Genomic DNA, 14,996 nt, shown 5'->3' with positions numbered 1-14,996 from the left:
TGATTGTTAAAGTTGTATTTTTATTATTATTATTCAGAACTTCCAGCTGCTGTTTGTCATCGTAACCTTAAATCCACCCTGAAGAAGAAGTTCCAGTGTGTGTTTGAGGGCATCGCTAAAGCAGGAAACCCAACCCTCCTGAATCAGATCTACACAGAGCTCTACATCACAGAGGGAGGGACTGCAGAGGTCAATGATGAACATGAGGTCAGACAGATTGAAACAGCATCCAGGAAACCAGACAGACCAGAAACAACAATCAGGCAAGAAGACATCTTTAAAGCCTCACCTGGAAGAGATGAACCAATCAGAACAGTGCTGACAAAGGGAGTGGCTGGCATTGGGAAAACAGTCTTAACACAGAAATACAGCCTGGACTGGGCTGAAGACAAAGCCAACCAGGACATCCAGTTCATATTTCCATTCACTTTCAGAGAGCTGAATGTGCTGAAAGAGGAAAAGTTCAGCTTGGTGGGACTTGTTCATCACTTCTTTACTGAAACCAAAGAAGCAGGAATCTGCAGCTTTGAAGACTTCCAGGTTGTGTTCATCTTTGATGGTCTGGATGAGTGTCGACTTCCTCTGGACTTCCACAAAACTACAATCCTAACTGACCCTAGAAAGTCCACCTCAGTGGATGTGCTGCTGATAAACCTCATCAGGGGGAAACTGCTTCCCTCTGCTCGCCTCTGGATAACCACACGACCTGCAGCAGCCAATCAGATCCCTCCTGACTGTGTTGGCATGGTGACAGAGGTCAGAGGGTTCACTGACCCACAGAAGGAGGAGTACTTCAGGAAGAGATTCAGAGATGAAGAGCAGGCCAGCAGGATCATCTCCCACATCAAGACATCACGAAGCCTCCACATCATGTGCCACATCCCAGTCTTCTGCTGGATCACTGCTACAGTTCTGGAGGATGTGCTGGAAACCAGAGAGGGAGGACAGCTGCCCAAGACCCTGACTGAGATGTACATCCACTTCCTGGTGGTTCAGGCCAAAGTGAAGAAGGTCAAGTATGATGGAGGAGCTGAGACAGATCCACACTGGAGTCCTGAGAGCAGGAAGATGATGGAGTCTCTGGGAAAACTGGCTTTTGATCAGCTGCAGAAAGGAAACCTGATCTTCTATGAATCAGACCTGACAGAGTGTGGCATCGATATCAGAGCAGCCTCAGTGTACTCAGGAGTGTTCACACAGATCTTTAAAGAGGAGAGAGGACTGTACCAGGACAAGGTGTTCTGCTTCATCCATCTGAGTGTTCAGGAGTTTCTGGCTGCTCTTCATGTCCATCTGACCTTCATCAACTCTGGACTCAATCTGCTGGAACAACAACAAACAACCTCCCAGAAGTCTGAAACAGGAGATTCTGCAGAGACACACTTCTACCAGAGTGCTGTGAACAAGGCCTTGCAGAGTCCAAATGGACACCTGGACTTGTTCCTCCGCTTCCTCCTGGGTCTTTCACTGCAGACCAATCAGACTCTCTTACGAGCCCTGATGACACAGACAGGAAGTAACTCACAGACCAATCAGGAAACAGTCCAGTACATCAAGATGGAGCTCAGTGAGAATCTGTCTGCAGAGAAAAGCATCAATCTGATCCACTGTCTGAATGAACTGAATGATCGTTCTCTAGTGGAGGAGATCCAACAATACAGGACTTCAGGAAGTCTCTCCACAGGTAAACTGTCTCCTGCTCAGTGCTCAGCTCTGACCTTCATCTTACTGTCATCAGAAGAAGATCTGGATGAGTTTGACTTCAAGAAATACTCTGCTTCAGAGGAGGCTCTTCTGAGAATGCTGCCAGTGGTCAAAGCCTCCAACAAAGCTCTGTGAGTAAACATGTTGTCATCGCTTCATTGTTAAAATCATGGGAAATAAATCAGAAATGCTGAGTTCAAAGAGCACTGTAACATTTTTTAAAATAGTGAATTAAATGATCATCAGTCACTCGGTAAATATATGGTAGTTTTAATGTTTCACTCCAGCATTTCTAAAACACACTTTGTTCTGTAACTCTTATCAAAGGACAATCCAGACCCAGCCTATAAGAACATGAGCTCTGATGCTTCAGCCCCTCTGACAGGTTTATTATCCTCAGCTTGTTCATTTGTCTCCAACTCCAGGAGTTTGGTTGTTTTATTCTAAAGCACAAACTTCACCTGCCAGACTTCACCTACATCTTTTTCTGATGTTCATAATTTAAGTTCAAGTTTGTATCTCACTTTCAGTGCACACCCTCCCTTTTTAAATATAAATCTCTGCTGTGCTGTCATGTTTTCATCCTGTATGGAGGGAGAAACTCGGTCTTCATTACTGAAATTGCCTCTAAGGTCGTGTTTCTTGTCAGTAACCATATGTAACTGTAAGGCTTCCATAACCAGTGTTATCACAGAATTACAGTGGGTTCACTCTGGGTCCTCTACAGTTTCTTCCCACTGTCCACAGACATGCAGTTAGGTTACCTGGTGATCTAAACTTCATGCAGGTGTGAGTGAGAGTGGTTGTCTGTCCCTCTGTGGGCTTAGTGGAAGAGACTGGATGGATCTCTGCTTTGTCTTTGATATATGCTGACAGCAAACATTCTCCATGAAGTCTGCATTTCAGCTCATCTCCTTTATACACACCTTTAACAGGAAGAGTTTTATACAGCTAGTGTTTAAAATCCAGTGTTATTCACAATACACAGGTAATGAGCATGATTATTGAATTACTAAAATTTTCTAAAATAATTGTTTTAGTTAATATTGTATGACAGTGTACACAGAATTATTAGCTCAGTAGGCAGAGTGGTCGCCCCATGATCATAAGGTCAGGGGTCGAATCCACCGAATAGTTACCTTGTGGTACCCCTGAGCAAGGTACCATCAAGGTACCAATCATGTTCACTGGACTGGTAGCACTCATAGTCTCATAGGTTTAAATAAATTTTTTTAAAAAAGGGTTCAACATATAAACAAATTTAATTTGATCACATATATTGTTTGTTTGTTTTTGTTTTTGTTTTTTCCCTTTCTCTCACAGACTGAGCAGCTGTAACGTCTCAGAGAAAGGCTGTGAAAATTTGTTGTCAGTGGTCAGCTCCCAGTCCTGTAGTCTGAGAGAGCTGGACCTGAGTACCAACAGCCTGAAGGCTTCAGCAGTAAAGCTTCTGTCTGCTGCAGTGGAGAGTCCACATGCCAAACTGAATGTTCTGAGGTCAGATCAATTTGTATTATGTTTAGTTCTGTTTGTTTATGTGTTTGATGTTTGTTTTTGTTTATATCTTTATCCAGTTATCCTTGTTTCATAGCATTTTTATTCATTTCAAAGTTAAACGGAAGTTTTACTAACCTGCTCAGCACAAGACAATAAGCTATTGCACCTTGATTACACTTTAACAACAATCTTTATTCATGTTTTTATCTTCAGACTTAACATCTGTGAACTCTCAGAGGAAAACTGTGAAGCTCTGTCCTCAGTTCTCAGCTCGCAGTCCTCTAGTCTGACAGAGCTGGACCTGAGTATCAGAAAGCTGCAGGATTCAGGAGTGAAGCTTCTGTCTGCTGGACTACAACGTTTAAACTGTAAACTGAATACTCTGAGGTCAGATCAGAAAACATTTAGTTTTTAGAATTATTAATTAAAGTTCATACATATGATGTTGTATCTTAGTATCTTTATGTTTTCTTTAAAAATAGAAAGTCAACATTTAATGTTGTGAAATGTATTAACAAACTCTACATGAGTACTTGTTTTATAGATTGTCTTTTATTTTTCAGACTGAGTGGCTGTAACCTGTCAGAGAGAAGCTGTGAAGCTCTGTCCTCAGTCCTCAGCTCCCAGTCCTCCAGTCTGAGAGAGCTGGACCTGAGTAACTCTGACCTGCAGGATTCAGGAGTGAAGCTTCTGTCCGCTGGACTAAAGAGTTCACAGTGTGCAGTGGAAACTCTCAGGTCAGGATTCAAACTTTTCCACAGATGATCATTTGAAATGTGATTTATATTATTGTATAAACAGGTAACTTTTACAGCTGTCAAGTGAACTTTTATTTACATTTGAGTGGATAATTGGACTCTGAATTACTAAAAGTTGTTATAGTCATGTCTTTGTTTATTTAAAAAAATACTTCACGTACTGCCTAATTTAAAGATTTAGGCTCCTTTGGGCCCATAATATATATATTTGATTTCTTTGTGAATGAAATTAGGAGGATATTGGCGACTGCTGATTGGCTCGCTGTTTGTTTTTTATTCACAGTACTTAATTTTAAAGGCTGATTTCTCAAAATGAGATGTTTATCTTTTCTTCTACAACACGTGGAGCCACCAAATCTTCTTGCTTGATTTATTCATTACAGTTTGATTTAAAGAATATTAGACTCGTAACATAATAAATATATTTATTTCACTTCTTCTTGAGAGAAAGAAAGGGATGACTGGGTGAGCTCCAGTGGTTCATCCCAGCAGAGAGAGCGGCACACTGGGCTGCAAATGATCACAGTAGTAATGGCCATAGCTTGATAAAACAGGCAGTCTTACCCTGTAGATAATACAGGGTTCTGGTGCCGATGTGGGGGAGGGGAGTCGCCCGGTACTAACTACATACTACTAACTACCTCATCCAGATGTCTTCCCTACTAAACCTGATAAGAAGTAACTGCAGTAGCCTTATAGGTCAAATCAGTTTCACCTGTTAAAGTTAGCTCCACTATTAATTAGGGGTGGGGGAAAAAATCGATACTGTGTAGTATCGTGATATTTTGTTTGCTAATAATGTATCGATACAGGGACAGCAGAAATCGATATTTTGTTACAAACAATTTTTTCTCTGAAGTCAACATGCTCTGGAGTCAGAGCATGTTGACTTCAGAGCATGTTGATCCTTTTTCTGAGCAACAATCCTGACATTCCTTCACTGTCCAAATGTGTTTAACTTTTTTTTTGGCAGCAATAAACATGACAGTTTACTTATTTTAATTTAAGACATGTTTAATTTTAATTAAGTTTGAAACTTTTTTATTTAATGTAAAATTATATATTTTTTTAAATTTACTTTCAAATTCTTCAGTTGCTGAAGGGGCTGCATAGTTTTCATAAATTGCATAGTTCAGAATAGCTGTAATTGTACCAGATGGTTGCATTCAGTTAAGTTGGACTAGACTGTAATACAAACCGTTCAGTTTGTCAACAATAAAACTGACTGAAATGAGAGAAAGACTGAGTGTGAGACTTTGATATTAGATAAAATGAATATTGATAAAGTTTACCTTTATGTGCAGAATTTAAATATCGCAAAATATTTTAAAAAATCGCAATAATATCGTATCGTGCGTTAAGTATTGTGATAATATCGTATCGCGAGTTGTATGGTGATTCCCACCTCTACTATTAATGGTGTCACTTGTTATTTCTGGGATGAGTTTAGTAGCCTGAACAGCTGCTTAAAGGAAAGTAATTAAATAATAAAAATAACCTAAGTCCGGGGGAACCTGCAAGAGCTGTTTGCACAAAGAATAATGCTCAGACTTTGAGGTTTTATCGTTTTACACAAGGTTTAAAAATGAATGTCCACAATTGAATTGCAGAAATTGTTATTGAGCTAATACTGATGTAGTTGTTATCTTTGGTAAGGAGAGGTTGGAGGAAGGATGAGCACAGTCAGGCCTAAAGATGCTCTTAATAATAATAATGGATTGCATTTATATAGCGCTTTTCGAGACCCTCAAAGACCCTTTACAATCCCACTACAGGGAGTGCAGAATTATTAGGCAAGTTGTATTTTTGAGGAATAATTTTATTATTGAACAACAACCATGTTCTCAATGAACCCAAAAAACTCATTAATATCAAAACTGAATGTTTTTGGAAGTAGTTTTTAGTTTGTTTTTAGTTTTAGCTATTTTAGGGGGATATCTGTGTGTGCAGGTGACTATTACTGTGCAGAATTATTAGGCAACTTAACAAAAAACAAATATATACTCATTTCAATTATTTATTTTTACCAGTGACACCAATATAACATCTCCACATTCACAAATATACATTTCTGACATTCAAAAACAAAACAAAAACAAATCAGCGACCAATATAGCCACCTTTCTTTGCAAGGACACTCAAAAGCCTGCCATCCATGGATTCTGTCAGTGTTTTGATCTGTTCACCATCAACATTGCGTGCAGCAGCAACCACAGCCTCCCAGACACTGTTCAGAGAGGTGTACTGTTTTCCCTCCTTGTAAATCTCACATTTGATGATGGACCACAGGTTCTCAATGGGGTTCAGATCAGGTGAACAAGGAGGCCATGTCATTAGTTTTTCTTCTTTTATACCCTTTCTTGCAGCCACGCTGTGGAGTACTTGGACGCGTGTGATGGAGCATTGTCCTGCATGAAAATCATGTTTTTCTTGAAGGATGCAGACTTCTTCCTGTACCACTGCTTGAAGAAGGTGTCTTCCAGAAACTGGCAGTAGGACTGGGAGTTGAACTTGACTCCATCCTCAACCCGAAAAGGCTCCACAAGCTCATCTTTGATGATACCAGCCCAAACCAGTACTCCACCTCCACCTTGCTGGCGTCTGAGTGGGACTGGAGCTCTCTGCCCTTTACCAATCCAGCCACGGGCCCATCCATCTGGCCCATCAAGACTCACTCTCATTTCATCAGTCCATAAAACCTTAGAAAAACCAGTCTTGAGATATTTCTTGGCCCAGTCTTGACGTTTCAGCTTGTGTGTCTTGTTCAGTGGTGGTGGTCTTTCAGCCTTTCTTACCTTGGCCATGTCTCTGAGTATTGCACACCTTGTGCTTTTGGGCACTCCAGTGATGTTGCAGCTCCAAAATATGGCCAAACTGGTGGCAAGTGGCATCTTGGCAGCTGCACGCTTGACTTTTCTCAGTTCATGGGCAGTTATTTTGTGCCTTGGTTTTTCCACACGCTTCTTGCGACCCTGTTGACTATTTTGAATGAAACGCTTGATTGTTCGATGATCACGCTTCAGAAGCTTTGCAATTTTGAGACTGCTGCATCCCTCTGCAAGATATCTCACTGTTTTTGACTTTTCTGAGCCTGTCAAGTCCTTCTTTTGACCCATTTTGCCAAAGGAAAGGACGTTACCTAATAATTATGCACACCTGATATAGGGTGTTGATGTCATTAGACCACACCCCTTCTCATTACAGAGATGCACATCACCTAATATGCTTAATTGGTAGTAGGCTTTCGAGCCTATACAGCTTGGAGTAAGACAACATGCATGAAGAGGATGATGTGGACAAAATACTCATTTGCCTAATAATTCTGCACTCCCTGTATTCATTCACTCTCACATTCACACACTGGTGGAGGTAAGCTACAGTTGTAGTGGTAGGTTAGGTTTTGCCCAAGGACAAAATGACCAAGACAGAGAGAGCTGGCTCATCAGACAGACAAGCTCATCTTGTAACCTACTGGTTCGCTGGTCAGCACACCAGCTGACTAGCGAACCGGCTAACTAGCACACCAGCTAACTAGCACACCGGCTAAATAGCAAATCAGCTAACTAGCAGACCAGCTAACGGCAGCCACAAGCTGAAGGACGATTAAATGTAGTGGAGATATCAGAGATGACACTGGTGTGTCCGATTCACTCTTTAGCACTCTGGTCACTCCGGTGTGTCAGCCAGAACACCACTGAAGGCCAAATGATCCCAGCATGTGGAATAAAGAGCTTAAGGTTTGGTTTGAGACACTTTATTCTTTCACTGATTGATTCTTGCGGCTGTGATCATGTGTGTGGTTTCTTACAAAAAGGAAGTACACAATACAAATACATGACAAATAAGATGAATAGATAAGTTACATATCCAGTTATATGTACGTACATCAGTATAGCTAATATAGCCATATATAAGGACAAAGATCACAGTACTATAATGCAGTAATGTTAAACACAAAGGTGTATATCTACATAAATCTGTCCCATCAGTGATCAGGGTACTGTAGTATACTTCCACTACATAAACTATAGAAACTAAACGACATTAGTGTGACTTTAAGTTACCATCAGTACAGACGAACTGATGGTAGTTGTACAAAATAAAGGCATTGCAATTATTGTGAAGGGCTTCCGGTTAAACTAAGATCAGCTGATTACCTCATAACAAATTGTTTGCTATAGAACGCAGCTCCCACTCTTCATTAATATCATGTACTGTAACTCCCAAGTAACCATGGTTACCCAGCCACGCCCAGTAGTCTCCAGAGAGACCAACAGCTGGTGCACGTTGTAACGCCGTGGCTTTCATAGTCTCTCCTTTTTCTACAGCTCATGTGTTCTTCTTGTGATGGTGCGTCTTGAGGGAGGCTCATACATGCCGTCATTTGTTGATCCTAAGAACGTTCCTCAGACCGACTTCTTCAACAACACTAATCGGCCTGCAGTTTGTAGCTACTCACTTCACTGTGGTGTTTGTTAGCTTGTCTTTCTTTGGTTTTATCCTGACTCCTCCCACAAGCTGATCCTACATAGTCTGCCTAAGCCTCCCACCTCTGTTTGTTTGGGTGGTTTGTTTGCTGCCATCAACAGCGTGTAATGCATTTAAGTGATACTTCAGACATGAAGTACTGCGACAATAAAAAACTCAACTTTGCTTAAAAATAACTTTAGTTGTATCAACACTGCCCTCTGGAATAATTAGACTTTGGTGACAAACTGATGTGATCTCCATGTTTCCTTTGTTGGACTGTGGGCGAGTGTCAGAACTGAATGTACTGAGTAACATGTAGAGTTTAAATATGTGTCAGTTCCAGTTTTAGAGCTCTAAAGTGCAGCTATCATGTTAGGAATATGTTAGGAATAGACAGGAACACTGAGCACACTGAGGTCAAATCTTTATTTATCCAGTTCATCTGTAGGCTGAGCTCAGTCCATCCATTTAGTGAAATGATGTTTAAAGGTCTCCTTGTTCTGTGAGCGTGCACAGATCCTGAAGCAGAAAGCCTGGGTTAACAGAGAAATGATCATCACTGTGATGATGCTCACCATCTCTGACTGGGATTTGAGGTTTTGTCAAAGCAGCAAAGAAAGCCTGGCTATGTTGGACTGGGTGTGGAAGCAGCTCCCAGTTTGAGTTCAGGAGACAGACACCCTCTCTACTTTGACGATCAGCTTCAAACTTTCCTTTTTGATAAAACTTATAGTTAGAGCTGGATCAGGTGACCCTGAACCATCACTTAGTTATGCTGCTATAGAGATGGATAACAGATGGATTGTTGTTTTGTGTGTCTGCAGTCTGTCAGGCTGTCTGATCACAGAGGAAGGCTGTACTTCTCTGGCCTCAGCTCTGACCTCCAACCCCTCCCATCTGAGAGAGCTGGACCTGAGCTACAATCATCCAGGTGACTCAGGAATGAAGCTTCTGTCGGCTGGACTGAAGGATCCAGGCTGGAGACTGGACACTCTCAGGTATGGAGAGAATGTCTGATATAGGAGGAAGAGCTGGAATCATTTCCTGTGTCTTTCACTCACTTCCTGTTTGTTTCCTGCAGATGAGACATGAACAATCACACATGCAGGAATATTTTCAGGGACAGACACACTAGTCTAGCTGGATAGTACATGGATATTTATGTAGGGGGTCTTCAAGGAGTCTGTTTGCAGGAACATTAATGATAACTGATAAGTCATGTTGAGAGTTTCATTAAAAGTAGACTTACAGTTAGGTAATATTTGGACAGAGACAACATTTTGTAACTTTAGATACAAGTATCAGCCATGTGTGTGTTTCCCATGCTGTATGTCCACAGTCACAGTGACAGTCAGTGACACTGACAGAAGGATGAAACAAGGCTGTGAATCATTTCAGTCTGTGTGTGTGACAAAGAGGCAGACAGGAGCAGCTAACATTTGGAAATGGAAGCTTACTGGAAACACTACATTCACGGCTGAATTCACAATAGATTTGTTCTCAAGTGCACATTTAGCAGCTAATGCTAATACTGTTTTCCCTTTGCTTTCTACAGCAGCTATTGCTAAGTAGGCCACTTTGCTCCGCTAAGGATTTGTGTGACCATGATGGAGACTCTGATAAGCTAATGCTGCTAAGCTAATGCTGTTTATGGGCCCTGTTAGAATCAATATTTCATTCTCATTCTGTTGTTTGAGAACAATATTAACGTTTCACATCATTATAACACAAGAGAAAAGGGTATTGGCATTAGCTACTAGTGCTTATTCACCTCAAATTACCTTTAGCTGCTAATGGCAGCCTACTTAGCATTAACTCCTCACTAATATAATGCTAATTTACATCAAATTAGCATTAACTGCTCATATTGTTATAAGGAAAGAGAAAACGGTATTAGCATTTGCTGCTAATAATTATTCACCCCTAATTAGAATAAGCCGCTAAAAGCAGCCAACTTAGCATTAATTCCTCACTTTGTTGTTACCCAACGGAAAAGAGTATTAGTATTAGCTACTATCATTTTTAATAAGTAAGAGAAAACAGTATTAGCAGTAGCGCATAATGCTAATTCACGTCAACGTAGTATTAGTTAATAATGGCAGCCTACTTAGCATTAACTGCTCACTAATATAATGCTAATTCGCATCAAATTAGCATTAGCTGCTCAAGTTGTTATAAGGAAAAAGAGAAAACGGTATTAGTATTAGCTGCTAATAATTATTCACCCCTAATTAGAGTTAGCCCCTAATGGCAGTCTACTTAGCATTAACTCCTGACATTGTTATAATGCAGGGGAAAAGAGTTACCATTATCGGATAATGCTAATTCTCATCAAATTAGCATTAGTTAATAACGGTAGACTTCATATCATTAGCTGCTGTCATTCTTACAAAGCAAACAGTATGAGCATTAGCTGTTAATCCTTTTTCATCTAAAATTAGAATTAGCCACTAATGGCGTATTGTTAAAAAGTAAGAAAAAACATTGTTAGCATAAGCGGATAATGCTAATTCATCTCAAATTAGTATTAGCTAATAATGGCACCTGCTTAGCATTAGCTGGTCACATTGTTATAAGGCAAGAAAATATGGTATTAGCATTAGCTGCCAATTTCTATTTACCTAAAATTAGCATTAGCCACTAATGGTAGCCTATAGCAAAAACTTCTTAATGCTAAATGAAGTTAATTAATGCTAAGTAGGTTTAACTGAAATTAAAGTAGTGTTAGCATTAGCTGCTGATATTGTTAAAAGGTAAGATTAAACATTGCTAGCAGCAGCGGATAATGCTAACACACATAATAATTAGCATTACCTAATAATGGCAGCCTTCTTAGCATTAGCTGCTCATATTGTTATAATGCAAGGGAAAAGAGTTGGCAAAAACAGTGTTAGCATTAGTGGATAATGCTAATTCACCTAAATTAGCATTAGCTAATAATGGCTACGTACTTAGCATTACCTACTAATATTGATATAAAGCAAGAAAATATGGTATTAGCATTAGCTTCTAATGCTTTCTCATCTAAAATTAGAATTAGCCACTAATGGCATCCTATTTAGCATTAACTCTTCACATCGCAAGGGAAAAATTAGAATTCAATAAAAAAAAAAGTGTTCACATTAGCTACTTGTATTGTTAAAAAGTAAGAAAAAACATTGTTAGCATAAGGGGATAATGCTAATTCACCTCAAATTAGTATTAGCTAATAACGGCAACCTACATAGCATTAGCTGGTCACATTGTTATAAAGCAAGAAAATATGGTATTAGCATTATCTGCCAATTCCTATTCACCTAAAATTAGCATTACCTGCTAATGGCAGTCTACTTAGCATTAACTCCTCACTAATGTGATGCTAATTCACATTAAATTAGCTTTAGCATTAGCTGCTAGCATCAGCCTACCTAGCACTAGCTGCTCACATTGTTAAAAGGGAAGAGAATACGATATTAGCATTAGCTGGTAATATTTATTCACACCTAATTAGAATTAGCCACTAATGGCAGCATACTTAGCGTTAACTCCTCACATCGTTGTAATGCAAATGAGGCTAACTTGCATTAAATTAGACTGCTGTTATTAGCTAATGCTATTTAGCAGTAGCTGCTCACATTGTTATAAAGCAAAGGAAAACGATATGAGCATTAGGTTCTAATGCGTATTTGCCTTAAATTAGACGTAGGTGCTAATGGCAGCCTACTTAGCATTAGCAGCTCAGATGTTATAATGCTAGGAAAAAGAGTGTTAGCATTAGCCGTTCACATTGTTATAAAGTTAAGGGAAATAGTGTTAGCATTAGCTACTCACATTTTTAAAAAAAGTAAGTGTTAGCATTAGTGCATAATGCTAATTCATGTCAAATTAGCATTAGTTAATAACGGCAGCCTATTTAGCATTAGCAGATAATGTTGACCTTGGCCCACTGGAAAAGTTAAGAACTAAAGATTTAGGAGTGTTTCTCGATAGCTCTTTCTCGTTTGAGAAACAAATGAATTCTGTTATTAAAACCAGCTGTAAGGTTTATATTGTTGATTGTCATTTATGCTTAGAAATATTTACTCATATATGCTTAGAGTTGTATAATCGATTGCATGATTATAGAGGTTTGATCCTGAGTAGTCTGTAAAGACTCTGTGTGCCTTCCAGAGTGCTCTGGCATGCACACACCACTTGGGGCCATGAGAGAGGTCGTACCCTCTCTTACTGATTTATGGTGTAGGACAGGGGTCTCAAACTCAATTTAGCTGGGGGCCGCTGCAGGCAGAGTCTGGGTGAGGCTGGGCCGCATTAGGTTTTCCACAAGAAAGGCATGGTTAAAAAATTCCAATCTTCTCAAATCTCTTTATTTTTATTTTTTAACACAAAATATGAAAAATAAATAAACAAATTAAGAATTAATAAGAAAAAAAATCAATCTGTAATACATAAATAAAATAATAATAAGATATTTTTAGTCAGTGAACTTGTGTGTTTCTTTCAGTCTTCTATATCTGCTGTATTTAGATTGAAATGTCTGTATTAACAGTTCTATAACCTTCTTCTGAACATGAATGGAACACTGGAGAAAATGAACTGTTCTTCTGAACATGGCTTCTCTTGCTTACTCCTTGCTGCTAGAGACCTGGCAGCGTTTCCTCTCGCATAGCCGAGCCAGATTCGGCCTGAGGGAGGAAGCAGTTGCGACCCTCAGTATGTCTTGAAGATGATCATCCGTAAGTCTGGACCTGTACTTGGACTTATTGAAGTTCAAAGTGGAGAAGAGCTTTTGGCACAAGTATGTGCTACCAAAAAGGCACATGGTCCGCTTGAACATTCGGGAAAGCCGAGGGAAACTAGGGCTCAAGTCTCTCAAAAATTGTCCAAGCTTGTCTGCTTTTCCACTCACCTCCCTGAACTTTGCTTTGAGTTCAGAGTTGCACTGCAGCTCAATGAGCTCCATTTGAAGCACAGAAGGGGCATCTTGCACATCAAAGGAGAAGGGGTCCGCAAAAATGTGAAAGGTGGCTCTGTGTGTCTTGAAGTCAGCAAATCTGTGATCAAATTCCTCCTGTAGCCTCAAAATGACATCAACATACTCGTCAGCACTGAATGGTGTGCCTGCATCCACGAGTGCCTTGCATGCTGGGAAATGGCAAAGGTTTGTCTGAGAGAGCTGAGCTTTCCAGAGTGCCAGTTTTGTGGAGAATGCTCTCACGTTGTCATAGGCAGCACTGACAAGTTGCCCCTGGCCTTGTAACGTCTTGTTCAGTACATTAAGCTCATGTGTCATATCAACAAGAAAAGCTGAGTCCATGAGCCATTTGGGATCAGTTAGCACAGGAACACTAACTCCATCCTTCTCCATGAAGGCTTCACTTCTGCTCTCAACTCAAAAAGTCTCTTTAATACATTTCCCCTGCTGAGCCAACGTACCTCAGTGAAGTCGAGCACATCCCCATATTCTGACTCCATTTCCTCTAAAAAAGCACAGAACCTTCGGTGCTTTAAGCCCCTGGATCTGATTTGGTTGATGCATTTCACAACAATAGACATCACATTGTCAAACTTCAGGCATTTGCTGCAAAGGACCTGCTGATGGATGATGCAGTGCAGAGCAATGGCCTCCTCCACGCCTTCCTCTTCCAGTTTGTTTTGTGCCACCAGTCCATGTTTCCTCCCTGTCATTGATGGCGCTCCATCTGTTGTTATTCCAACAAACCTCTTCCATGGCAAACCAACATTCTCAATGGCATCACACAGCTTGTAAATATCTGCTGAGCGGTGGTCTGGCCATGCATTGGAATTACTGTGAGCAGCTCCTCCATCACTTCAAAACTGTCATCAACACCACGGACATACATTGGGAGCTGGGCAGTGTCGGTGATGTCTGTGGTCTCATCAAGAGCGACTGAGTATACACTGAAACATTTGGCTTTCTCACACAGTTGGTCATAAATGTCACTTGACAGGTCAGAAATGCGATCTGCTGCGGTGTTGGCAGAAAGGCTGATGTTGCTAAACTGACCTTTCTTTCCCGGACAGACTATATTTGCAGCCTGCAATATGCACTTTTAGACAAATGCACCTTCTGTGAATGGCTTCCCTGCTTTAGCAATCATCTCACTAACCACGTGGCTCCGACTGCTGCATTATTCTCTTTGGTTGCTTTCTTGGAGAAATCTTGCTGCCTCAGTAGATCTGTTTTAAGACTGGCAACCCGGTTCGCTCTCTCGTCTCCCTGGTATTTTGCATCCAGCTCAGCATGTCTAGTTGTGTAATGACGTTTCAAATTGTATTCCTTGTGCAGCGCAACTTTCTCTGTGCAAATAAGACAGGTCGGGGTGCCCCTGTGCTCAACAAAGAAATATTGCATTTCCCACTTTTCCTGAAATTGTCGGTGCTCATCACCAACCTTTCTCTTCACCGCAGGCTTTGAAAAAGACATGTTTGGGGCTATGTGACATTTATAATTCTACTTGGTGTCACTGTCGCATTGAAGTTTCAATCAAGCGTTTAGCCGACGGACGGGGAACGTCTCAACGCGTAGAGAACGTCATTTCTGCTTCTTTTTCTTGCAACCGTAGC

General features: G+C 40.5%; 1 protein-coding gene across 6 annotated transcripts in view; it reads left to right on the top strand.

The window, feature by feature from the left end:
- LOC147337090 (protein NLRC3-like) overlaps window positions 1-14,996 on the top strand; it is a 290,822-nt gene that overhangs the window by 136,421 nt on the left and 139,405 nt on the right. The window contains exons 5-9 of one of the 6 annotated variants that reach the window (XM_086285765.1): window positions 38-1,835; window positions 3,028-3,201; window positions 3,415-3,588; window positions 3,765-3,938; window positions 9,254-9,427. The exons of 2 other annotated variants lie outside the window; for them this stretch is intronic. In XM_086285765.1, coding sequence (XP_086141891.1) covers window positions 38-1,835; window positions 3,028-3,201; window positions 3,415-3,588; window positions 3,765-3,938; window positions 9,254-9,427 — 2,494 coding nt within the window. The remainder of the gene's footprint in view (window positions 1-37; window positions 1,836-3,027; window positions 3,202-3,414; window positions 3,589-3,764; window positions 3,939-9,253; window positions 9,428-14,996) is intronic. 3 more of the 6 variants (XM_086285766.1, XM_086285763.1, XM_086285773.1) reach the window with 3 other exon arrangements.

The sequence above is a fragment of the Aulonocara sp. 'chitande type north' Nkhata Bay genome, linkage group LG3 (assembly GCF_057382095.1).
Source record: "Aulonocara sp. 'chitande type north' Nkhata Bay isolate Kocher_YH1m ecotype deep benthic linkage group LG3, A_spYH_male_GT1.1, whole genome shotgun sequence".
Classification (NCBI taxonomy): domain Eukaryota; kingdom Metazoa; phylum Chordata; class Actinopteri; order Cichliformes; family Cichlidae; genus Aulonocara; species Aulonocara sp. 'chitande type north' Nkhata Bay.
This window is presented reverse-complemented; position numbering and strand designations above follow the sequence as displayed.